At 38.8% G+C, this 27,035-nt stretch overlaps 1 protein-coding gene across 1 annotated transcript in view; it reads left to right on the top strand.

The window, feature by feature from the left end:
• Positions 1-27,035, top strand: part of DNAH12 (dynein axonemal heavy chain 12) — a 300,387-nt gene that overhangs the window by 102,319 nt on the left and 171,033 nt on the right. Inside the window, exons 25-29 of the mRNA XM_053689370.1 lie at positions 541-693; positions 2,750-2,989; positions 15,182-15,427; positions 17,068-17,187; positions 26,677-26,786. Coding sequence (XP_053545345.1) covers positions 541-693; positions 2,750-2,989; positions 15,182-15,427; positions 17,068-17,187; positions 26,677-26,786 — 869 coding nt within the window. The remainder of the gene's footprint in view (positions 1-540; positions 694-2,749; positions 2,990-15,181; positions 15,428-17,067; positions 17,188-26,676; positions 26,787-27,035) is intronic.

The raw sequence follows: 27,035 nt of genomic DNA, 5'->3' as shown, positions 1-27,035 counted from the left end.
TATTTTGGGTTGTGGATTAATTTTTTTCAGCGGAAAATGGCTGTTATTATTTTTATCCCTCCATCTCTAGTGACTCTTCTGTGGAGTTCCACATCTTGGGTATTACTATCCCATATGTTACTAGCTCATGGACTCTTGTCAATTACATGAAAGAAAACATAATTTATGTAAGAACTTACCTGATAAATGCATTTCTTTCATATTGGCAAGAGTCCACGGGACCCATCCTTTTTTATGGTGGTTATGATTTTTTGTATAAAGCACAATTATTTCCAAATTCCTTTGTTGATGCTTTTTACTCCTTTCTTTATCACCCCACTACTTGGCTATTCGTTAATCTGAATTGTGGGTGTGGTGAGGGGTGTATTTATAGGCATTTTGAGGTTTGGGAAACTTTGCCCCTCCTGGTAGGATTGTATATCCCATACGTCACTAGCTCATGGACTCTTGCCAATGTGAAAGAAATAAATTTATCAGGTAAGTTCTTACGTAAATTATGTTTTTTACCTGTAATGAACCATGTGTATGTTTGTTTGTCAGATTGGAGCCTTCTATTTAAATCTTGGAGGAGCACCAGAGGGTCCTGCCGGCACAGGAAAAACCGAGACCACTAAAGATTTGGCCAAAGCTTTAGCTGTTCAGTGTGTTGTTTTTAACTGCTCTGATGGGCTGGATTACATAGCAATGTCAAAGGTGCGTAAATCATATATGTAGTGACATATGCAAAGTATCTGGGAATGAAAAGTAAAGATATTAATTATAGTTCAGGGCAGTATGATTCATATTTACGCTGTGTGTTACATTATAAATTATAATGCTTACATAGGAACAGTTAAAATTAAAAACAAAATAAAAATATGCCTTTTGCATTGTCTAGGCAAAGATATAGTTAAAGGGACATTAAATGGAATTTTTTTCTTTAATGATTCAGATAGAGCATGCAATTTTAAGCAGCTTTCTAATTTATTCCTATTATCAATTTATCTTCATTCTATTGCTATCTTTATTTAAAAAGCCAGAATGTGATACATAGGAGCCGGCCCATTTTTGGTTGAGAACCTGGGTTATGCTTGCTTATTGGTGGGTAAATGTCAGCCTCCAATAAGCAAGCGCTATCCATGGTGCTGAACCTAAAATGGGCTGGCTGCTAAGATTTACATTCATGATTTTCAAATAAAGATAGCAAAAGAACGAAGAAAAAATTATAATAGGAGTAAATTAGAAAGTTGATTAAAATTGCATGCTCTATCTGAATCATGAAAGAAAAAACATTGGGTTCAGTGTCCCTTTAATTGACATGAAACCCTCCATTTGCACTTGGAATATAAAATGCAGGACATTTTAATGACCCTGTTAAAAAAAAATGCAAGGCAGGTGGATCTAAGGTTTATGATGTTGTCTTCCTTTCCGTCTGGATTACTTGGAAATTGACAGTAAGAGCTAGTTAAAGGGGCACTGTACCCAAATGTTTTCTTTTGTGATTTAGATAGAGCATGCAATTTTAAGCAACTTTCTAAGTTACTCCTACTATCAAATTTTCTTCATTCTCTTGGTATCTTCATTTGAAAAGCAAGAATGTAAGTTTAGATGCCGGCCCATTTTTGGTGAACAACCTGGGTTGTCCTTGCTGATTGGACAGCATCAATAAACATGTGCTCTCCAGGGTTCTGAAACAACAATGGGCTGGCTCCTTAGCTTAGAGGCCATCTTTTTTAAATAAAGATAGCAAGAGAACAAAGAAAAATTGATAATAGGAGTAAATTAGAAAGTTGCTTAAAATTGCATGCTCTATATGAATCAAGAAAGAAAAAATTTGGGTTCAGTGTCCCTTTAACAGGTGAACAAGACAGGGAAAGGCAAAGCACATCACAGGCTCCTCCTTGTTTGTTTTTTGTTTTCATAAAAGGGAATAGAATTTTTTATAAAGTATATCTCGAGGCTGCAAAATATCTTAACTATTCAAGAAGAGGCATTTCGAGATTTAGAAGCTGCTGATTATTTTTTACTAAGTGTGACATATAAAAGTGTATCTCATAATGTATTCCTTATTGTATTTTATCTGATTTGACAGCTTATATGTGTTAAGAAACAGATACACTGTGTCATCAAACGTAGTGTAAGGAGACTATAATAAAGACCCCTTTTTATTAGTTAAAGGGACAGTCTACTGCAGAATTGGTATTTTTTAAAAAGATAGATGATCCCTTTATTACCCATTCTCTAGTTTTGCTTAGCCAACACGGTTATATTAATACACTCTTTACTTCTGTGATTACCTTGTATCTAAGCCTCTGCAGACTGCCCCCTTATCTCAGTTTTGACAGATTTGCATTTTAGCCAATCAGCACCCTCTCATAAATAACTCCATGGGAGTGAGCACAATGTTATCTATATGGTAAACATGAACTACCGCTGTCTAGCTGGGAAGGACTGTCCAAATGCACTGAGATAAGAGGCGGCCTTCAAGGGCTTAGAAATTTGCATATGAGCCTAGCTAAAAGCAAATTTCATGATAAAAGTAAATTGGCAAGTTAAGAATTGCATGTCCTATCTGAATCATGAAAGTTTAATTTTGACTAGACTGTCCCTTTAATACTTTATTGGCATTAATTAAGCATAACATTATTGGAACACCCCAGTATATCTGGGAAAATGCTATATAAATATATTTACAAACATTCAGTTATGATGGATGAGGTTTGTGTATTGTTATATAATTACATATGTTTATGTATTTATTTCCCTTTAGTTTTTCAAGGGCTTAGCTTCCTCCGGTGCATGGGCTTGTTTTGATGAGTTTAATCGTATTGAGCTGGAGGTGCTGTCGGTTGTGGCTCAGCAGATACTATGTATTCAGAGAGCAATCCAGATGAAAATGGAACTGTTCAACTTTGAAGGGACGGAACTGAAGTTAAATCCCAACTGCTTTGTAGCCATCACCATGAACCCAGGTTACGCAGGACGTTCTGAGCTGCCAGACAACCTCAAGGTAAAGTGGCTGATTTCATGCACTTTTCCCTATGCTGTGACATCATATCATAGTCATTTGTAATATGATTAACAGTTTTTTTTAAATATACTCTTTTAAGAATAGCTAATCCTGTACTGATTTAAAGAGTAAAAAAAAAACAGAAAAACTATTTCTTGATTCAGATAGACTGTAAAATAAAAAAATAAAACAACAAAAAACATTCCAAATTATTTCTATTATTGAACTTACTTTCTTCTCTTCGTATCTTTTGTTGAAAAGCGGTTAGCAAGGTTTAGGAATGTGCATGTGAATGGAGCAATATATAGCAGCAGTTTTATAACTATGTTATACATTTGCAAGAAGAGTAGGTGGCAGTAGTGTTTGCTGTCACGTACTTCTCCAGTAATCTGCATGCTACATATCTAGATCTCTCTTCCCCACTTTAATTATTTTAGAATCCTCTGAGGGCAAATCTGCTGATCTTAACCCCATTCAATATTCATGTGTACTTTGCAAAACTGTACCAGTATCTGAGATTAATCAGATATGCAATAGTTGTGTATCTCAGATTAATCAGCTATGCAATAGCTGTGTATCTCAGATTAATCAGCTATGCAATAGCTGTGTATCTCAGATTAATCAGCTATGCAATAGCTGTGTATCTCAGATTAATCAGCTATGCAATAGCTGTGTATCTCAGATTAATCAGATATGCAATAGCTGTGTATCTCAGATTAATCAGCTATGCAATAGTTGTGTATCTCAGATTAATCAGCTATGCAATAGCTGTGTATCTTAGATTAATCAGATATGCAATAGCTGTGTATCTCAGATTAATCATATATGCAATAGTTGTGTATCTCAGATTAATCAGCTATGCAATAGTTGTGTATCTCAGATTAATCAGATATGCAATAGCTGTGTATCTCAGATTAATCATATATGCAATAGTTGTGTATCTCAGATTAATCAGATATGCAATAGTTGTGTATCTCAGATTAATCACATATGCAATAGTTGTGTATCTCAGATTAATCAGCTATGCAATAGTTGTGTATCTCATATTAATCAGCTATGCAATAGTTGTGTATCTCAGATTAATCAGCTATGCAATAGTTGTGTATCTCAGATTAATCAGCTATGCAATAGCTGTGTATCTTAGATTAATCAGATATGCAATAGCTGTGTATCTCAGATTAATCATATATGCAATAGTTGTGTATCTCAGATTAATCAGCTATGCAATAGTTGTGTATCTCAGATTAATCAGATATGCAATAGCTGTGTATCTCAGATTAATCATATATGCAATAGTTGTGTATCTCAGATTAATCACATATGCAATAGTTGTGTATCTCAGATTAATCACATATGCAATAGTTGTGTATCTCAGATTAATCACATATGCAATAGTTGTGTATCTCAGATTAATCACATATGCAATAGGTGTGTATCTCAGATTAATCAGATATGCAATAGGTGTGTATCTCAGATTAATCAGATATGCAATAGTTGTGTATCTCAGATTAATCAGATATGCAATAGTTGTGTATCTCAGATCAATCAGCTATGCAATAGTTGTGTATCTCAGATTAATCAGCTATGCAATAGTTGTGTATCTCAGATTAATCAGATATGCAATAGTTGTGTATCTCAGATTAATCAGATATGCAATAGTTGTGTATCTCAGATTAATCAGCTATGCAATAGTTGTGTATCTCATATTAATCAGCTATGCAATAGTTGTGTATCTCAGATCAATCAGCTATGCAATAGTTGTGTATCTCATATTAATCAGCTATGCAATAGTTGTGTATCTCAGATTAATCAGCTATACAATAGTTGTGTATCTCAGATTAATCAGCTATGCAATAGTTGTGTATCTCAGATTAATCAGCTATGCAATAGTTGTGTATCTCAGATTAATCAGCTATGCAATAGTTGTGTATCTCAGATTAATCAGCTATGCAATAGTTGTGTATCTCATATTATGCATGTACCTCAGCAAACAGCAGTCGTTCCATCTAACACTGTGTGTCCTGCTCCAGTATTAATTTCTCAGGGTCTATTTACTGATTTTACCGCTGAGTTTAAAAATATTTTGTGCTCTACTATGGTTGAAATTCTAGCGACTCTTTGTAGACCAAGTAAGCATAAGTGCAAGTCTGTGGAAACTAAGGCAAATATTTCAGTTTCCCATTCTCAGTGTTAAATACCACAAATTCTTCAGGATTCTGATTCAGATGACTCAGAGTCTGATTCAGAAGGAGAAGTGTACTCTGAGGAGAAGGAGCCTGAACCTGATTCTGATGCAGACTTCTCTTTCAGGTTTAAGGTGGATCACATCTGCTTTTTGCTGCATGAGGTACTTTAAACTCTGGGTGTATCTGATGATAAGCCTGATGAAAAGAAATCCGTTAACCAGTTAAATGTTATTTTCAAGGCTTCTCCAAAAACGCCTGAGGTTTTTCAGTTTCCTAACTTCATTCAATGTTTATGTTTTCAAGATCTGTAAAGCACAAGTGATTCAACCTGTTCCTTTGTCAGAATCGGAACAATGGTTTTAATCCAACCTGTTTATAGTCCCAAAGAAGGAGTAAACCTTCAGACTCATCTTAGATCTGAAAACTCTAAACAAATTCCTAAAAGTTCCTACCTTTAAGATGGAGACAATACACACAATCTTACCTCTGATCCAACAGGGTCATTTTAAGTCTACAATAGACCTGGAAAATGCATACCTGCATATTCCAATACACGATGATCACTATCAGTTCTTAAGTTTTGCTTTCCACAACAAACATTTTCAATTTGTCAGTACATATCAGTTGCACCGTATCTGAACAATATTTGGATACAAGCCTTTTCTCAATCTCAAGCAATAGCTCACTCTCACAGACTGTTGCTATTTCTCCAGGAACATGGCTGGAAGATAAATCACCTATAGAGTTCCTTTACTCCAGCCACCAAAGTCTCTTTTCTGGGAGTTTCAACAGATTCTGTGTCGATGCGTCTGTCCTTAACAAAACCCAAATGCTTATAGCTTCAAAGAGTTTGTGCTCTTCTCCAACCAACTGCTTCTCCAACAGAGGCTCAGTGTATAGAAGTAATGGGACTGATGGTAGTGGCTTCGAACGCAGTTCTACTTGCTCGCTTTCACTTACGTCCTCTTCAACTGTTCATGCTTTGTCAATGGACAAAGAATTATCTGTAGTTAGAGCTGCAGATTGTTCTAAATTTGTCTGTAAGACAATCTTTATCCTGGTGGCTAGAAGATCCTTCCTTGATCCTTGGGGAATCTTTTTTTTGGGCCTTCATGGGCTGTGGTGGCTACAGATGTCAGCTTATTAGGATGGAACGCTGTCTGGGAGTCTCGAAGAGTGCAAGAAGTCTTGCCACCTTTGGAGGTGAGGTTACCTATCAACATCTTTGAACTCCAGGCAATCATGAGAGCTCTTAAGGGGTCTATTTATCAAAGGCGTTCACCAGCCTTTGACCCCCTACGACTGCAGGTTCTCACAAGAAAACCTGCAGACCGTATTTAGCAAGTAGCGGTCATCAGACTGCTGCTTCCCTAACCTTTCACCACCTCTTAGGTGGTGAATTTCGATCCCCCCGATCTTGTCCGACCGGGGAGCGCGTGATTTGAAAAATAGCGCTCCCGTGCAATGCTGATTTCCGGCAGCGAAATTCAGCCTGCCAGAGTTGAGCTGCGGTGGACAGGGGAGTGTATGTGCGCCCCTGTCCGCCTCAGCTTGATTAATTGACCCCTTAGTCTTTGCCCCTTTTAAAGAAGGAAAAGTGTATCTGCTTTCAGTCAGACAATTTCACGGCAGTGGCATATATAAATCACCAAGGAGGGACTCGCAGACCCTTAGCTATGCAAGAGGTCTCTCAAATTTTAATTTGGGTGGAACAGGATCAATGTACTCTGTCTGCAATTCACATCCCAGGTGTAAAGAATGGAGGCGGTCTATCTCAGCTGTCAGTCAGTTCATCCAGGAAAAGTGGTCTCTTCAGCAAGAGTTTTTCAATCATCTAGTGTCCTGATAGGGTCTTCCAGAGATATACTTCATGACTTCTTGCTTGAACCACAAACTACCGCTTTATTGTGCCAGATCCAAAGACCCAAATGTGCACAATAGATGCCCTAGTCTGTCCTTTGAACGTTCATCTGGCTTATCTGTTCCCTCCATTTGTTCTTGTCCAAAGAATAATTGTGCAGATCATTCTAATAGCTTCAGCTTGGCCTCGCAGGACCTGGTACGCAGCTCTGATTCACATGTCCAATTCTTCTCCTTACCTTCTTCCTCAGAGACAGGACCTATAGTCTCAAGGTCCTCTTTTCCACCCAGTTCTCAAATCTCTAAGTTTGATGGTGTGGAGGCTAAGCGCCTGATTCTCAAGCACAGAGGTTACTCAGATGCTGTTATTAGCACCTATTCAGGCCAGGAAAACTGTAACTCAAAAAATGTACCATAAAATTTGTAAGGTATATTTCTCTTGTTAAGTGTATCCAGTCCACGGATCATCCATTACTTGTGGGATATTCTCCTTCCCAACAGGAAGTTGCAAGAGGATCACCCACAGCAGAGCTGCTATATAGCTCCTCCCCTAACTGCCATATCCAGTCATTCTCTTGCAAGTCTCGACAAAGATGGACGTAGTAAGAGGAGAGTGGTGTATTATAGTTAGTTTCTTAACTTCAATCAAAAGTTTGTTATTTTTAAATGGTACCGGAGTGTACTGTTTTATCAAAGGCAGCATTAGAAGAAGAATCTGCCTGTGATTTCTATGATCTTAGCAGAAGTAACTAAGATCCATTGCCGTTCTCACATATTCTGAGGAGTGAGGTTACTTCAGAGAGGGAATGGCGTGCAGGTTTTCCTGCAATAAGGTATGTGCAGTAAACATATTTCTAGGGATGGAACTTGCTAGAAAAATGCTGCTGATACCGGATTAATGTAAGTTAAGCCTAAATGCAGTGATTTAATAGCGACTGGTATCAGGCTTATTAACAGAGATACATACTCTTATAAAAGTGTAATATAAAACGTTTGCTGGCATGTTTAATCGTTTTTATATATGCTTTGGTGATAAAACTTATTGGGGCCTAGTTTTTTCCACATGGCTGGCTTTATTTTTGCCTAGAAACAGAGGCTTTCCACTGTTAGAGTATAAAAGTTACAGTTGGTGCAGTTAAAATTACAAACTGTGACATTCAGCTTCCCTCAGCAGTCCCCTGCATGCTATAGGACATCTCTGATGGGCTCAAAAGGCTTCAAAAGTAGGAGCTGTGGCAGTTGTTATGACTGTTTAAAAAAACATATTTTTCGTTTTGTTAATCTGTTTTTTGTATTAAGGGGTTAATCATCCATTTGCAAGTGGGTGCAATGCTCTGCTAACTTGTTACATACACTGTAAAAACTTTGTTAGTGTAACTGCCTTTTTTCACTGTTATTTCAAATTTTGCCAAAATTTGTTTCTCTTAAAGGCACAGTAACGTTTTTTATATTGCTTGTTAACTTTGTTTAAAGTGTTTTCCAAGCTTGCTAGTCTCATTGCTAGTCTGTACAAACATGTCTGACACAGAGGAAACTACTTGTTCATTATGTTTAAAAGCCATGGTGGAGCCCCATAGGAGAATGTGTACTAAATGTATTGATTTCACCTTAAACAGTAAAGATCAGTCTTTATCTATAAAAGAATTGTCACCAGAGGGGTCTGTCGAAGGGGAAGTTATGCCGACTAACTCTCCCCACGTGTCGGACCCTTCGCCTCCCGCTCGAGGGACGCACGCTAATATGGCGCCAAGTACATCAGGGATGCCCATAGCGATTACTTTGCAGGACATGGCTGCAATCATGAATAATACCCTGTCACAGGTATTAGCCAGATTGCCTGAATTGAGAGGCAAGCGCGATAGCTCTGGGGTTAGACGAGATACAGAGCGCGTAGATGCTGTAAGAGCCATGTCTGATACTGCGTCACAATATGCAGAACCTGAGGACGGAGAGCTTCAGTCTGTGGGTGACGTCTCTGAATCGGGGAGACCTGATTCAGAGATTTCTAATTTTAAATTTAAGCTTGAGAACCTCCGTGTGTTACTTGGGGAGGTATTAGCTGCTCTGAATGACTGTGACACAATTGCAGTGCCAGAGAAATTGTGTAGGCTGGATAAATACTATGCAGTGCCGGTGAGTACTGATGTTTTTCCAATACCTAAAAGGCTTACAGAAATTATTAGTAAGGAGTGGGATAGACCCGGTGTGCCCTTTTCCCCACCTCCTATATTTAGAAAAATGTTTCCAATAGATGCCACTACACGGGACTTATGGCAGACAGTCCCTAAGGTGGAGGGAGCAGTTTCTACTTTAGCAAAGCGTACCACTATCCCGGTTGAGGACAGTTGTGCTTTTTCAGATCCAATGGATAAAAAATTAGACGGTTACCTTAAGAAAATGTTTATTCAACAAGGTTTTTATTTTACAGCCCCTTGCATGCATTGCGCCTGTCACTGCTGCGGCGGCGTTCTGGTTTGAGGCCCTGGAAGAGGCCATCCATACAGCTCCATTGACTGAAATTATTGACAAGCTTAGAACACTTAAGCTAGCTAACTCATTTGTTTCTGATGCCATTGTTCATTTGACTAAACTAACGGCTAAGAATTCCGGATTCGCCATCCAGGCGCGTAGGGCGCTATGGCTTAATTCCTGGTCAGCTGATGTGACTTCAAAGTCTAAATTACTTAACATTCCTTTCAAGGGGCAGACCTTATTCGGGCCTGGTTTGAAAGAAATTATTGCTGACATTACTGGAGGTAAGGGTCATACCCTTCCTCAGGACAGGGCCAAATCAAGGGCCAAACAGTCTAATTTTCGTGCCTTTCGAAATTTCAAGGCAGGTGCAGGATCAGCTCCCTCTACTTCAAAACAAGAGGGAACTTTTCCTCAATCAAAGCAGGCCTGGAAACCTACCCAGTCCTGGAACAAGGGCAAGCAGGCCGAATGCCTGCTGCTGCCTCCAAGACAGCATGAAGGAGCGGCCCCCTATCAGACAACGGATCTAGTAGGGGGCAGACTCTCTCTCTTCGCCCAGGCGTGGGCAAGAGATGTTCAGGATCCCTGGGCGTTGGAGATCATATCTCAGGGATATCTTCTGGACTTCAAAGCTTCTCCCCCACAAGGGAGATTTCACCTTTCAAGATTATCTGCAAACCAGATAAAGAAAGAGGCATTCCTAAGCTGCGTGCAAGACCTCCTTGTAATGGGAGTGATCCATCCAGTTCCGCGGACGGAACAAGGACAGGGGTTTTATTCAAATCTGTTTGTGGTTCCCAAAAAAGAGGGAACCTTCAGACCAATTTTGGATCTAAAGATCCTAAACAAATTCCTCAGAGTTCCATCATTCAAGATGGAAACTATTCGAACCATTTTACCCATGATCCAAGAGGGTCAGTACATGACCACAGTGGACTTAAAGGATGCCTACCTTCACATTCCGATCCACAAGAATCATCATCGGTTCCTGAGGTTTGCCTTTCTAGACAGGCATTACCAGTTTGTAGCTCTTCCATTCGGGTTAGCTACATCCCCAATAATTTTTACAAAGGTTCTGGGCTCTCTTCTGGCGGTTCTAAGACCGCGAGGCATAGCGGTGGCTCCTTACCTAGACGACATCCTGATACAGGCGTCAAGCTTTCAAATTGCCAAGTCTCATACAGAGATAGTTCTGGCATTTCTGAGGTCGCATGGGTGGAAAGTGAACGAAGAAAAGAGTTCTCTATCTCCTCTCACAAGGGTTTTCTTCCTAGGGACTCTGATAGATTCTATAGAAATGAAAATTTACCTGACGGAGTCCAGGTTATCAAAACTTCTAAATGCTTGCCGTGTTCTTCACTCCATTCCGCGCCCCACGGTGGCTCAGTGCATGGAAGTAATCGGCTTAATAGTAGCGGCAATGGACATAGTGCCATTTGCGCGCCTGCATCTCAGACCGCTGCAATTATGCATGCTCAGTCAGTGGAATGGGGATTACACAGATTTGTCCCCTCTACTAAATCTGGATCAGGAAACCAGAGATACTCTTCTCTGGTGGTTATCTTGGGTCCATCTGTCCAAAGGTATGACCTTTCGCAGGCCAGATTGGACCATTGTAACAACAGACGCCAGCCTTCTAGGTTGGGGTGCAGTCTGGAACTCCCTGAAGGCTCAGGGTTCATGGACTCAGGAGGAGAAACTCCTCCCAATAAATATTCTGGAGTTAAGAGCAATATTCAATGCTCTTCTAGCTTGGCCTCAGTCAGCAACACTGAGGTTCATCAGATTTCAGTCGGACAACATCACGACTGTGGCTTACATCATCCATCAAGGGGGGACCAGGAGTTCCCTAGCGATGTCAGAAGTCTCCAAGATAATTCGCTGGGCAGAGACTCACTCTTGCCACCTATCAGCGATCCATATCCCAGGGGTAGAGAACTGGGAGGCGGATTTTCTAAGTCGTCAGACTTTTCATCCGGGGGAGTGGGAACTCCATCCGGAGGTGTTTGCTCAATTGGTTCTCCGTTGGGGCAAACCAGAACTGGATCTCATGGCGTCTCGCCAGAACGCCAAGCTTCCTTGTTACGGATCCAGGTCCAGGGACCCAGAAGCGGCACTGATAGATGCTCTAGCAGCGCCTTGGTTCTTCAACCTGGCCTATGTGTTTCCACCATTTCCTCTGCTCCCTCGTCTGATTGCCAAAATCAAACAGGAGAGAGCATCGGTGATATTGATAGCACCTGCGTGGCCACGCAGGACCTGGTATGCAGACCTAGTGGACATGTCATCCTTTCCACCATGGACTCTGCCTCTGAGACAAGACCTTCTAATACAAGGTCCTTTCAATCATCCGAATCTACTTTCTCTGAGACTGACTGCATGGATATTGAACGCTTGATCCTATCAAAGCGTGGCTTCTCCGAGTCAGTAATTGATACCTTAATACAGGCACGAAAGCCTGTCACCAGGAAAATTTACCACAAGATTTGGCGTAAATATCTTCATTGGTGTGAATCCAAGAATTACTCATGGAGTAGGGTTAGGATTCCTAGGATATTGTCCTTCCTCCAAGAGGGTTTGGACAAAGGACTATCAGCTAGTTCTTTAAGGGACAGATTTCTGCTCTGTCTATTCTTTTACACAAGCGTCTGGCAGAAGTTCCAGACGTTCAGGCATTTTGTCAGGCTTTAGTTAGAATTAAGCCTGTGTTTAAACCTGTTGCTCCCCCATGGAGCTTAAACTTGGTTCTTAAAGTTCTTCAAGGGGTTCCGTTTGAACCCCTTCATTCTATTGATATCAAACTTCTATCATGGAAAGTTCTTTTTCTGATGGCTATTTCCTCGGCTCGAAGAGTCTCGGAGTTATCTGCCTTACATTGTGATTCTCCTTATCTGATCTTTCATTCAGATAAAGTAGTTCTGCGTACAAAACCTGGGTTTTTACCTAAGGTGGTTTCAATCAAGAGATTGTTGTTCCATCATTATGCCCTAATCCTTCTTCAAAGAAGGAACGTCTTTTGCATAATCTAGACGTAGTCCGTGCATTGAAGTTTTTACTTGCAGGCTACTAAAGATTTTCGCCAAACATCTCACCTGTTTGTTATTTACTCTGGACAGAGGAGAGGTCAAAAGGCCTCGGCAACCTCTCTTTCTTTTTGGCTTCGTAGTATAATCCGTTTAGCATATGAGACTGCTGGACAGCAGCCCCCTGAAAGAATTACAGCTCATTCTACTAGAGCTGTGGCTTCCACCTGGGCCTTTAAAAATAAGGCCTCTGTTGAACAGATTTGCAAGGCTGCGACTTGGTCTTCGCTTCATACCTTTTCAAAATTTTACAAATTTGATACTTTTGCTTCTTCGGAGGCTGTTTTTGGGAGAAAGGTTCTACAGGCAGTGGTTCCTTCCGTTTAAGTTCCTGCCTTGTCCCTCCCATCATCCGTGTACTTAAGCTTTGGTATTGGTATCCCACAAGTAATGGATGATCCGTGGACTGGATACACTTAACAAGAGAAAACATAATTTATGCTTACCTGATAAATGTATTTCTCTTGTAGTGTATCCAGTCCACGGCCCGCCCTGTCCTTTTAAGGCAGGTCTAAATTTTAATTAAACTTCAGTCACCACTGCACCCTATGGTTTCTCCTTTCTCGGCTTGTTTCGGTCGAATGACTGGATATGGCAGTTAGGGGAGGAGCTATATAGCAGCTCTGCTGTGGGTGATCCTCTTGCAACTTCCTGTTGGGAAGGAGAATATCCCACAAGTAATGGATGATCCGTGGACTGGATACACTACAAGAGAAATAAATTTATCAGGTAAGCATAAATTATGTTTTTGACTGCACAAGGGATTCAGTTGGTATTCCTTTAGAATTCCTAGAATTCCCCAATTTCTACAGGATGCTCTAGATAATAGTTTTTCTGCCAGTTCTTTGTAAGATTATATTTCAGCTTTATCTGTTCTTTTCCACAAGAAATTAGCTAGACTGGCAGATGTCCAATCTTTCATCCAGGCTTTACTTTCAGGCTACTAGGGACTTTAGACAATCTTCTAGCCTGTTTGTTCACTATTCTAGTCCTCATAAGGGTCAGAAGGCTACTGCTGTTCATTCAACCTGATGAGATGCTACTGCCTGCTCTTTCAAGAATGATTGCTTTTTGGAATAGATTTGCAAAGCTGCAACATGTTCTGCTCTACATACGTTTTCCAAATGTTACCATTTTGATTTGTTTGCTTCCTCAGAAGCGGCCTTTGGCAGAAAGGTCCTAGAGACTGCAGTGTCTTGTAAATAACAAGGACTCACAGCTTGGCTATTCAATCCCACACATTACTGCGCTGTTGACTCTCATCATCTAATGAAAGAAATCAAAATGTATGCTAACCTGATAAATTCTTTACTTTCAGGATGATGAGAGTCCACAAATCCCCGCCTTGATATTTTTTTCTGTGGCAGCAGCTTATTATTCGTACCTCTATAGACCCTGCTTTTCTTTCCTACCTGTCTCCTTTTCTCTCTGCTCGGCTATACGTTAAACTGGGCAGGCTGTTGAGGTAGGTGATTTTAAAAGCTTTAGTGTTGGGGTTCTTTTCCTCCACCTAGTGGTGGTTTTCCATCCCATACTTTCTGGTGCTGTGAACTCTCATCAACCTGAAAGAAAATATTTGATCAGATAAGCATAAATTATTTATTTTTCTGTTATTTTTTTAATACAGCACCCAAGCCAAATACATTGCCACTTCTAACAAGGGAATGGCAGGTAAACCAATCGGGAGTGGCATACTTGTGTTACCTGCAGTCATTGGCTATGTTCTTCTAAGCAGCAACAGTTCATTGTACATGGATGGGTGACTTGATTTTAACCCCTGTTCAAGGTTAAACTCATAGTCAAAAGGGCTATTCATTTAAAAAAAAAAAAGTTTTATTGAAGACTATTTTCTTTGAACACTTTTTTTTATCATTGACAAATCTAGTTACTTTTCAGAATGTATTTTTTTAAACTTTATATTTCCTACAACCTAATTTCCCATTGTATTATTTTGTTATAAAGTTATTTAAACGTAATAATTACTCTAAATATCTAACAAACCTTCTAAGTAAGATATTGTCATTTGTAATGTACAACAGCTGTAATCTCCAACACATATATCATTATGTTTTGCTTTTTAACATGACATAAACCCCAATTTTTTCTTTCATGATTCTGATATTACATACAATTGTATACAACTTTACACTTTTATCAAATTTTCTTCATTTTCTTGGCATCCTTTGTTGAAAAGCAGCAAGGTAAGTTTAGGAGCGTGCACGTATCTTCAGCACTATAAAGCAGCAGTTTTGCAAGAATGTTCTACATTAGCAAGAGCACTAGAAGGCAGCACTATTTGTACGCAACCTATCTAGATATCTCTTTAACAAACAATAACATGAAAACAAAGCAAATTTGACAATAGAGGTAAATTGGATACATTTTAAAAATTGTATTCTCTATCTGAATCATAAAAGAAAATATGCGATTTTCATGCCCCTTTAACATAGGTCTGCACTATTGAATGTTAAATAAAAAATGGCACTTCTTTGTCCTCTGTTATTACCTAGAATATCCCTCATTATTATGTGCACGGTATTAAACCAGTATCAGTGTCTCTCTGACAGCTTTCTGGAATTATCTTTCAGGTTCTTTTCCGGACCGTGGCAATGATGGTTCCCAATTATGCTTTGATAGCGGAAATCTCCCTATACTCCTATGGGTTCCTTCATGCTAAGCCTTTATCTGTGAAGATTGTTATGACCTACAGGCTGTGTTCCGAACAGCTTTCTTCTCAGTTCCATTACGATTATGGAATGCGGGCGGTAAAGGCCGTTCTTGTAGCTGCGGGCAACTTGAAACTGAAATTCCCAAATGAAAACGAGGATATACTTGTAAGATGCTATCTTTTTTATTACTTCACCACACATTAAACTAAATAACAAACCTGTAGCGCTCTGTTAGTTTATAATAAAACTACTGAAAGGCACATCCTCATTCTAACGCTAATAACGAAATGATGTAATTCATTAGACCATGTTAATATTTCCATTTAATATGTGTGCAACTGTGGAAAAGAAGTTAAAGAGACAGTCACACCAAAATTGTTATTGTTTAATAAGACTGACAGACAGCCTCTTATCACATGCTTTTTTATTAGTTGTTCACAACAAGAGACTGCTAGTTCATGTGGGCCATATAGATAACCTTGTTCTCGACTGTGGAGTCGTACAGGACACAACACTTATTGACTAAAATGCAAGTCAATAGTTAATATATAGCCTAGTGATCAGGGGCAGTCTGCAGAGACTTAGATACAAGGTAATCACAGAGGTAAAAAGTATAGTAATACAACAGTGTTGGTTATGCAAAATTGGGGAATGGGTAATAAAGGGATTATCTTTCTTTTTAAACAATACATTTTTTGGAATTGACTGTCCCTTTAAACATATAGCTAAAGTGCCACAGGTACAACACAATGTCTTGTGTAACTTTAGCTGTGCGTTTAACTCCATTAAAGGGAGCGGTTTAAACACATGCAAACAGATTTAAAAAGATAAGTTGCGTATTTTGAAGCACGTTTAGCTTACAATTCTCTTCAATATGCTTGAAGCCAGCAATGTATTTTCATGCTTATTCAAAAAGAGATGCAACAGAACGCATGTTCTGTAATACAAATGAATGGACAATCTGGAGTTTCAATAATTTCAAAATCCAAACTTTTTTTCCATCCCCTCTTCAAACTGTCCCATTTGTAAGATGAAAATATGCCAAAATCCAAACCTTTTCTGGTGCCAAGCAGTTTGGATAAAGGCTTTTCTATACATTGTATCATCTTTGTTATAAAATATAATTAACCCCTTAACAACAGACGTATACAGTGAGGAAAGCACAAAATGCGTGGTCTCTCCACTGTCAGCGACTCCTCCCTTATTTAATCCCTAAAGGAAAATAACAGGCTTAAATTATGTGAAGTTCCTTTTTAGGCTTCAAGTAATTATTGTGGCAGGGTGCTCAGATGAAGAACCAGTGCTATAAAACACAAGTAGACATTTTATTTGTGTGTTGCTGTCTTGGCTCTCTTTGTTCCATTACTTACAATGGAGTTTGCCAGGAAGCAGATGGGGAACTTTTGTAGCATGATTTGGCACAAATTAACCTGCTTTCTTTTTAAATAGCAATTTCTCTTAATAAGCTTACAATATACAAAACAACCTTGACAAATACAAATGCCTGACGATTAGTGGCACGGGCGACAACATATGTCTGTTATTTTTAATAGCAGGTGCACATATTGCAACTGGATCTGAAAATGGGCTTTATTTTGAATAGTTCTGATGGCTAACAAGGAATATTAGTGACAAAATGACACATTCTAATGAATTAGAGCAGTGTATTTGTGCATTACATTTTTTTCCATTAGAATTTACTGGTCAATTCTGAGACCTAGATGCGAACTTTACTTTTGCATTTATTTCTTATATAAAATGTTGTGTATATGTCTCTACTAATTCACTGTCTTTTCAAAATTTAGCTTCTTAGGTCAATAAAGGATGTAAATGAACCAAAGTTTTTGTCACATGACATTCCTCTATTTAATGGCATCACCAGCGATCTATTTCCAGGCATTACACTTCCTATAGCAGACTACAAAGTAAGTGCTCTCATTTTGCATCACTAAACTCAGTTTATTGATATTTACTGGATTTATAAGGTTGTTAGATTGTTACTTGATGAATTATAAATGAATTACCTTTCTTTTTTTAATAGTATATTTTCATTTAAATGGACCTAAAAGTGCAAACAGTTAAAGGGACGTAAAACAGGTTGAGATCTGTGCATATCCTAAAAGGGCAAATTAATTAAAAATAGTTTGCATAAAAAAAATGTTTAAAAATTGCTAGCAAGTATTTTAAAATAATTTTCAAAAATAAGCAAAATGAATTACATAGCTAAGCTGCCTGGAGCAGCCAACTCTACCCCCTTATCAGTGTTTAGACCCAGGTATTGTATTTCAACTGAGTTCACAGCTCCTAGGCATGCTCCAGCAGATAATCCCTATTCACTTTTGCATTCTACCAAAACAACAATAGATATAGATACAACCATAGAAGAATTGTGTAGGAGGAGTTGGAGCTTTACAATTCAGAAACTAAAAAGAAAGGGTTAATGGTGAGGCACTGCAGTATAAATTTGCAGGTAAAGTAATTAAAGTACATATTATATTTTGTCTCTATCCCAACTTGTTTTATGTCCCTTTAAGACTCTAATATGTTAGAACATTTTATTATTGCTCTGTTGCGGACATATAATGATGTGATTAACCTCTGCAAAAAGCCTAGAGCGGCAATGAACTACTTGGAGCTAGCTGAATACGTCTGGTGAGTTAAAGACAAGAGGCATATGTGTGTAGTCCCCAATCAGCAGCTAGCTCCCAGTTAGTACATTTCTGCTCAGAGCCTACCTAGGTATGCATTTTATCAAATACTAGCAAGAGAATTCATTTTTTTTAATCATATTTCTCTAGTAAGGTGTATCCAGTCCACGGATCATCCATTACTTATGGGATATTCTCACTCCCAACAGGAAGTTGCAAGAGGACCCACAGCAAAGCTGTTATATAGCTCCTCCCCTCACTACCATATCCAGTCATTCTCTTGCAACTCTCAACGCGCATGGAGGTAGTAAGAGGAGAGTGATGAAAAATAGTTAGTTTATTAACTTCAATCAAAAGTTTGTTATTTTAAATAGTACCGGAGTTGTGCTATTTTTTCTCAGGCAGAGATAGAAGAAGAATTTGCCTGAGTTTTCTATGATCTTAGCAGGTTGTAACTAAGAAGATCCATTGCTGTTCTCACACATGTCTGAGGAGTGAGGTAACTTCAGAGGGAGAATGGCGTTCAGTTTATTCTGCTATCAGGTATGTGCAGTTATGATTTTTTCTAGGATTGGAAATGCTAGAAAATGCTGCTGATTCCTGATAAATGTAAGTTAAGCCTGAATACAGTGATTTAATAACGACTGGTATCATGCTTACTCTCAGGGGTAATACCCTTATAGATATGCTATATAAAACGTTTGCTGGCATGTTTAATCGTTTTTTATATATGCTTGGTGATAAAACTTATTGGGGCCTAATTTTTTCGACATGGCTGGCTGTATTTTTGCCTAGAAACCTTGTAATATGAGTGGGAGGGGCCTATTTTAGCGATTTTTTGCGCAGTTAAAATTACAGACTGAGACATCCAGTTTTCCTATGGAGTCCCCTGAATGCTACAGGACATCTCTAAAGAGCCTAAAATCGTTTATTGGGGAAGGTAGGAGCCACAGTAAAGCTGTGGCACTTTGCTGGGACTGTTAAAAAATGTCTATGTCGTTTTTTTTTTATCCGTTTTTTGAACTAAGGGGTTAATCATCCATTTGCAAGTGGGTGCAATGCTCTGTTAGCCTATTACATACATTGTAACAATTTCGTTTGTGTAACTGCCTTTTTTCACTGTTTTTCAAATTTTTACAAAATTTGTTTCCCTTAAAGGCACAGTACCGTTTTTTTATATTGCTTGTTAACTTGAATTAAAGTGTTTTCCAAGCTTTCTAGTCTCATTGCTAGTCTGTATAAACATGTCTGACATAGAGGAAACTCCTTGTTCATTATGTTTAAAGGCCATGGTGGAACCCCCTCTTAGAATGTGTACTAATTGTACTGACTTCACTCTAAGCAATAAAGATCATATTATGTCTTTGAAAAATTTATCACCAGAGGAATCTAGCGAGGGGGAAGTTATGCCGACTAACTCTCCCCACGTGTCAGATTCTTTGACTCCCGCTCAAGGGACTCACGCTGAAATGCGCCAAGTACATCAAGGGCACCCATAGCGTTTACTTTACAAGACATGGCGGCAGTCATGGATAATACACTGTCAGCGGTATTAGCCAGACTACCTGAACTTAGAGGTAAGCGAGATAGCTCTGGGGCTAGACTAAATGCAGAGCATACTGACGCTTCAATAACCATGTCTGTTACTGCCTCACAATATGCTGAAGAAGGAGAACTTCAGTCTGTGGGTGATGTTTCTGATTCAGGGAGAATCCCTGATTCTGATATTTCTACATTTAAATTTAAGCTTGAACACCTCCGCGTATTACTTAAAGAGGTTTTAGCTGCTCTGAATGACTGTGACACAATTGCAGTGCCAGAGAAATTGTGTAGACTGGATAAATACTATGCAGTGCCGGTGTGTACTGATGTTTTTCCAATACCTAAAAGGTTTACAGAAATTATTAATAAGGAATGGGATAGACCAGGTGTGCCGTTCTCTCCCCCTCCTATTTTTAGAAAAATGTTTCCTATAGACGCCACCACACGGGACTTATGGCAGACAGTCCCTAAGGTGGAGGGAGCAGTTTCTACTTTAGCAAAGCGTACTACTATCCCTGTCGAGGACAGTTGTGCTTTTTCAGATCCAATGGATAAAAAATTAGAAGGTTACCTTAAGAAAATATTTTGTCAACAAGGTTTTATCCTACAGCCCCTTGCATGCATTGCCCCTGTCACTGCTGCTGCGGCGTTCTGGTTTGAGTCTCTGGAAGAGGCCTTACAGGTAGCGACTCCATTGGATGAAATACTTGGCAAACTTAGGGCACTTAAGCTAGCCAATTCTTTTGTCTCTGATGCCATTGTTCATTTGACTAAACTAACGGCTAAGAATTCTGGTCTTACTATACAGGCGCGCAGAGCGCTATGGCTTAAATTATGGTCAGCTGACGTGACTTCAAAATCTAAGCTACTTAACATTCCCTTCAAGGGGCAGACCTTATTCGGGCCTGGTTTGAAGGAGATTATTGCTGATATCACTGGAGGTAAAGGTCATGCCCTTCCTCAGGACAGGTCCAAATCCAGGGCCAAACAGTCTAATTTTCGTGCCTTTCGAAACTTCAAGGCAGGTGTAGCATTAACCTCCTCTAATGCAAGACAAGAGGGAACTGTTGCTCAGTCCAAAGCGGTCTGGAGGCCAAACCAGACCTGGAACAAAGGTAAGCAGGCTAAAAAACCTGCTGCTGCCTCTAAGACAGCATGAAGGAACGGCCCCCTATCCGGTAACGGATCTAGTGGGGGGCAGACTTTCACTCTTTGCCCAGGCGTGGGCAAGAGATGTTCAGGATCCCTGGGCGTTGGAAATTATATCCCAGGGGTATCTTCTGGACTTCAAAGCTTCTCCCCCCATAGGGAGATTTCACCTTTCACAACTATCTGCAAACCAGATAAAGAGAGAGGCACTCTTACACTGTGTAAGAGACCTCCTAGTTATGGGAGTGATCCATCCAGTTCCAAAAGAGGAACAGGGACAGGGTTTTTACTCAAATCTGTTTGTGGTTCCCAAAAAAGAGGGAACATTCAGACCAATTCTGGATCTAAAGATCTTAAACAAATTCCTTAGAGTTCCATCATTCAAGATGGAAACTATTCGTACCATCCTACCTATGATCCAGGAGGGTCAATATATGACTACAGTGGATCTAAAGGTAAGCACCTTCACATTCCGATACACAAAGATCCTCATCGGTTTCTCAGGTTTGCCTTTCTAGACAGGCATTACCAGTTTGTAGCTCTTCCCTTTGGATTAGCTACAGCCCCAAGGATCTTCACGAAGGTTCTAGGGTCCCTTCTGGCGGTCCTAAGGCCGCGGGGCATAGCAGTAGCCCCTTATTTATAGACGACATCCTGATACAGGCGTCAAACTTCCAAATTGCCAGGTCTCTTAACCCCTTAATGACCACAATGTACTGGTCGTTAAGGGTTTTTTCAGGACATAATAGCACAAGTCTAGCAAGAACACGCTATTAATGCCCTCCGTCCAATAGGCTTTGTGGAATAGAGCAGTCTCAACGCTGGTTGCAAGACTGCGCTATAAAACAATCAAGTCCCAAAAAAAGGCCAGTGACATACAGGGTACGTCGCTGGTCCTTAAGGGGATACAGACATAGTACTGGCATTTCTGAGGTTGCATGGGTGGAAAGTGAACGAGGAAAAGAGTTCTCTATCCCCACTCACAAGAGTTTCCTTTCTAGGGACTCTGATAGATTCTGTAGAAATGAAAATTTACCTGACGGAGTCCAGGCTATCAAAGCTTCTAAATTCCTGCTGGGTTCTTCATTCCATTCCGCGCCCTTCGGTGGCTCAGTGTATGGAAGTAATCGGCTTAATGGTAGCGGCAATGGACATAGTGCCGTTTGCACGCTTACATCTCAGACCGCTGCAACTATGCATGCTCAGTCAGTGGAACGGGGATTACACAGATTTGTCTCCTCAACTGAATCTGGACCAAGTGACCAGGGATTCTCTTCTCTGGTGGCTATCTCGGGTCCATCTGTCCAAAGGATTGGACAATTGTAACAACAGATGCCAGCCTTCTAGGTTGGGGTGCAGTCTGGAACTCCCTGAAGGCTCAGGGATCGTGGACTCAGGAGGAGTCTCTCCTTCCAATAAATATTCTGGAGCTAAGAGCGATATTCAATGCTCTTCAGGCTTGGCCTCAGTTGGCAACTCTGAGGTACATCAGATTTCAGTCGGACAACATCACGACTGTGGCTTACATCAACCATCAAGGGGGAACAAGAAGTTCCCAAGCGATGTTAGAAGTCTCAAAGATAATTCATTGGGCAGAGATACACTCTTGCCATCTATCAGCTATTCATATCCCAGGTGTAGAGAACTGGGAGGCGGATTTTCTAAGTCGACAGACTTTTCATCCGGGGGAGTGGGAACTCCATCCGGAGGTGTTTGCACAAGTGATTCATTTAGAACTGGATCTCATGGCGTCTCGACAGAACGATACACCTTACTAGAGAAAACACAATTTATGCTTACCTGATAAATTTATTTCTCTAGTGGTGTATCCAGTCCACGGCCCGCCCTGTCATTTTAAGGCAGGTTATTTTTAAATTTAAACTACAGTCACCGCTGCACCCTATGGTTTCTCCTTTCTCTGCTTGTTTTCGGTCGAATGACTGGATATGGTACTGAGGGGAGGAGCTATATAACAGCTTTGCTGTGGGTCCTCTTGCAACTTCCTGTTGGGAGTGAGAATATCCCATAAGTAATGGATGATCCGTGGACTGGATACACCACTAGAGAAATAAATTTATCAGGTAAGCATAAATTGTGTTTTTTATTGAGGTTTAAGGATCAAAACATAACGGGGTAGGTTATAAACCATTGTCTTCCTCGCATACAAAGTCAAAGAATCACAGCGTAACATCTGTAGCATCTATTTTCTAAGTTTAGTTACACTGTGTTAACCTCTGAAAACCCCTGAAAACTGAAAAATAATTTCCCCTAATGAGGAAGATAATATAAAGGGGCAGATCAGGGGAATGAGGACAAAGATATTGCAGACACCTGCTCTAAAACTCCATAGGATCTATATCTCAATCTACCATTATTACACTGACACAGACGGTGTCCTCAGCTGTATATGGGCAGGATAACTAAAAACAGGAAAATCGAAGCTATTAGCTGTGAGTTTATTATCACTTTTACAGAGGTCTACAACAGAGCTAGAGAGATAAACTATAGAGACAGGGTTATGCGATAACTATCCACAAGCACTGGAAACTGTAAGCGGTGACATATAAGAACCTAAGTAATGCAATATAAAAGGCAGTGAGATAAGACAATGTTTAATGCACCGCAGCATGTTGGTAACAATCAGCTGTATTTATAGTAAGTGCCGCATGTCTATCCTGACATTGAGCAGGTTAATTATAGTGAGGGCAGACTAAGTTTAATGTATGTCTGCATAATGGCAACAATCAGCAGCGTGCTCAGTAGGATCATATTCCTCAGAAAGTGTGCATATAAAAAGACTGAGTAAAAATTGATAATAAAAGTAAATTGGAAAGTGTCTTAAAACGGCTGCTCTATCTGAATCATAAAAGTTTATTTGACTTGACTGTCCCTTTAATAAAAAAAAAGTCCAAAAATACTACAGCTGGGGCAAATCAATTAAAAGGCCATGAAACCGATTTTTTTTCTTTCATGATTCAGATAGAACAAACAATTTTAAACAACTTCCCATTTTACTTCTATTATCAAATTTGCTTCATTCTCTTGGTATCTTTTGCTGAAGGAGCAGAAATACACTACTGGGAGCTAGCTGCACACATCTGGTGAGCAAATTACAAGAGCCACTAGTCATCTGCTAACTTAAATGTGTGCTGCTCTGTGCATAATTAGGTATGCTTTTAAATAAAGGATCCCAAGAGAACAAAGCAAATTAGATAATATAAGTTGGAAAGTTATTTAAAAATGCATGAACGTTTATTACTTTTATGTTATATATTCAGTAAGATATAGCAAGACAAATGTGTGCAGGCACCAATCAGCAGCTAGCTACCACTAGTATAGGATATGTGCGTATTCCTTTTCAACAATGGATACCAAGAGAAGGAAGCACATTTGAAAATAGATGTGATTTCAAGTGTCTTAAAATTACCTGCTTTATCTGATTCTGGTTCTTACAAGTTTAATTTTGACTTTCCTATCCCTTAAAGTTTTCTAATTAAACATAAAATTGAATTAAAGGCATAGTAAACCCAAAAATTGTATTTCATGATTCAGACAGAACATACAATTTTAAACAACTTTCCAATTTACTTCTATTATCAAATTTGCTTTATTCTCGTGTTATCCATTGCTGAAGGAACAGCATTGCACTACGGACAGGAAGCTGAACACATCTATTTAGCCAATCACAAGAGACAAATATGTGCAGGCACCAATCAGCAGCAGCTCCCACTAGTGTATGATATGTGCGTATTCTTTTTCAACAAGGGATACTAAGAGAACGAAGCACATTTAAAAATAGAAGTGAATTTAAAAGTATCTTACAATGACATGCTCTATCTGAATCATGCAAGTTTAATTTTGTTTTTCCTATCCCTTTAAGTATTAAATGTATAATTATGTGTAATGAAACAAGTTTATAATGTTCTTTATGATTTATTTTGCTGGCCTGCAGTAAATCACTTCATCAGTGTAGGAGCAACAGAAAAGGAAGTAAGATAAACACACTCATGGGATTTTCAAGGGATTGATACTGCAAAATAAAGCAAATTTGCTAACATGACAGTTGTAAATACTTTATTTTGAATGCGTTTTATATATATATATATATATATATATATATATATATATATATATATATATATATATATATATATATATATATATGTGCATGTATATATATGTATGTATATGTTTGATATTTCCAAATCCAGAATTCCAAACTTATTCTAAAATCCAAAAAAAAATTTAAATTCATATTTGTAAAAAAAAATAAAAAATCCTTATTTTGGTTAAGAATCTAACCATGAAGACTCAGCTCACATAATACTCATCCAAAAGCTCTTTATTCAAAATGTTTGTCCCTCACTTGGGTCATATTAAACTCACACAATGCACCAGTGAACAACATATGGCTCCAAAATCTCACGACATCATTTCAAATCAAGTTGTTTAGTTGAAGTCTGCTGTCCTCTTGAGGACAACCCCAAATACTGCATTCTGTGCTTCATTTCTTCTTTTCATTCTTTTAAAATTTGTGTTTTTTCCACTTACACTAAAAGGGTTGGCATCCACTTACACTCCTATATGGGATTGCTTGATATGTGCAAGAGTACATTTATATCTGGCCCTTATTAGCATAAATGATAATAGAAACACTTCTTAGGAAGCTCTGCAAGAGTTGTGTCCCAGGACTGCAAAATAATGCAAAATTACAGTTACAATTGCTTTTTTTTAAACATTTAGTTTGTATGCATATATTTTGCAATGCAGTGATTCATTTCTGATTGATATATAAAAAAATAACAGGATCACTTTTTTGGAATTCTTAGTGATAATTGCAATATTCAATATTCAAACAGCTTTATTTAAAAAAAAAAAAAAAAAAAAAAAAAAAAGGTTTTTGGAATACTTTTTCTTGCAATTTGTTTTCTTAGGGTTGCACGGGAAATTTTACTCCTGTGGGATTGCATTTATCTTCACAAATGTATGGGCCAGATTACAAATTGAGCGCAGAAATGCAAGTGTTATGGATCGCTAATGTTACTCTAGAATTATCCACAATGTTTGTAGTTTTGTAATCAAATTACCAGTAAATTGTTAAAGCTTACTGCGCAATAAATTAGCATTAATGCCCAAATCCATTTTATAGCACTTAACTTCCTCTTATCTAATGGATATTCATTACAGTTTGTGATAAATGATTCCTGTATTGTAGAGCAAGTGCAGAAAGGTAACCTAGTGCAAATACTGAATACTGAAATAAGGGGGAAGTTTGCAGAGACTTAGATAGTATATAACAAAGGTAAAAAGTATATTAATAGAACCGTGTTGGTTATGCAAAACTGGGGGATCGGTAATAAATCTTTTAACAATAAAAAATTTGGTGTAGACTGTCCCTTTAATTGTAAGTTTTTCCCTTTGCAACCTACGATAGAAAATGACCCCGCACTGGAAAATAGTAAACCTCTTTTGAAATATCAAGGAAGGGCACTGTATCTAATTAGATCGTCATTTTTGCAATAGGGTGGCCATTTTAAGCAGTGTTAATAACTATGGGATATAATGAGTTTGATTTTAAAAGCTGCTTCTGTAATTTATTGTAAATAAGTAGGAAGCTATGTTAGCACTTCCCTTCAGATGCTCGCTGCCAGCCCTGGTTCTCCCAGACCGTATCCAGAAACAAGAAATATTGAATGTGGCGGCGCTGTATCGCTTCAGGAGTATGACCTGTTTGTGCGCCTACCATTTTATTTGAAACGTGCTACACCATTGTGAGCTTTTAATCTTGGAGGTGAAAGAAGGCAGGTTTCACAGAGGAAAAGTGCAGCTTGCATCCCCTGAGGTGATACAGCGCCACCACATTCGATATTTCTGTAATTTATTGACACGTAATATGTTCACAGAATCTCCAAAACATGTCTTATCACTGGCTTTGTGATTTTTGTAATATATTTTATCTTGTTCTTGAACACATATTTATACCATTTCAATAAACATAATTATTTCTTAGTAGTTCTGGAATTGGATGTGTTTTTACATTGTCTAACGGTTACATACGTTTCTGCATTTAAACAGGATTTGCTGGAGTGCGCACATCAGTGCTGCAGTAAACACAACGTACAGCCGGTGAATGTGTTTTTAGAGAAGATGATACAGACTTATGAAATGATGATTGTCCGACATGGGTAAAGCTTAACTATTATTTTAGTTGTATTCATTTATTTTTTGTTTATAACAAGGTTTGCTGTTGTAGTTGGAGTGGAAATTTAGCCCAAAAGGTGAAGAAATAATGGAGACCAGACCAAAATATTCAGACAATGGATAACCCCTCTAGGGTCTGATCTTTTATTACAGCTATCAGGACTTCCCTTACAGACAGAAGATAAGTGAGCTCTCGCTACGTGAGACACCTTATATACTAGAAATATACCTAG

Source organism: Bombina bombina, chromosome 7 (assembly GCF_027579735.1).
Source record: "Bombina bombina isolate aBomBom1 chromosome 7, aBomBom1.pri, whole genome shotgun sequence".
NCBI classification, from domain to species: Eukaryota; Metazoa; Chordata; class Amphibia; order Anura; family Bombinatoridae; genus Bombina; species Bombina bombina.
Note: the sequence above shows the minus strand (reverse complement) of the source record. Positions and strands in the feature narration are given on the sequence as shown.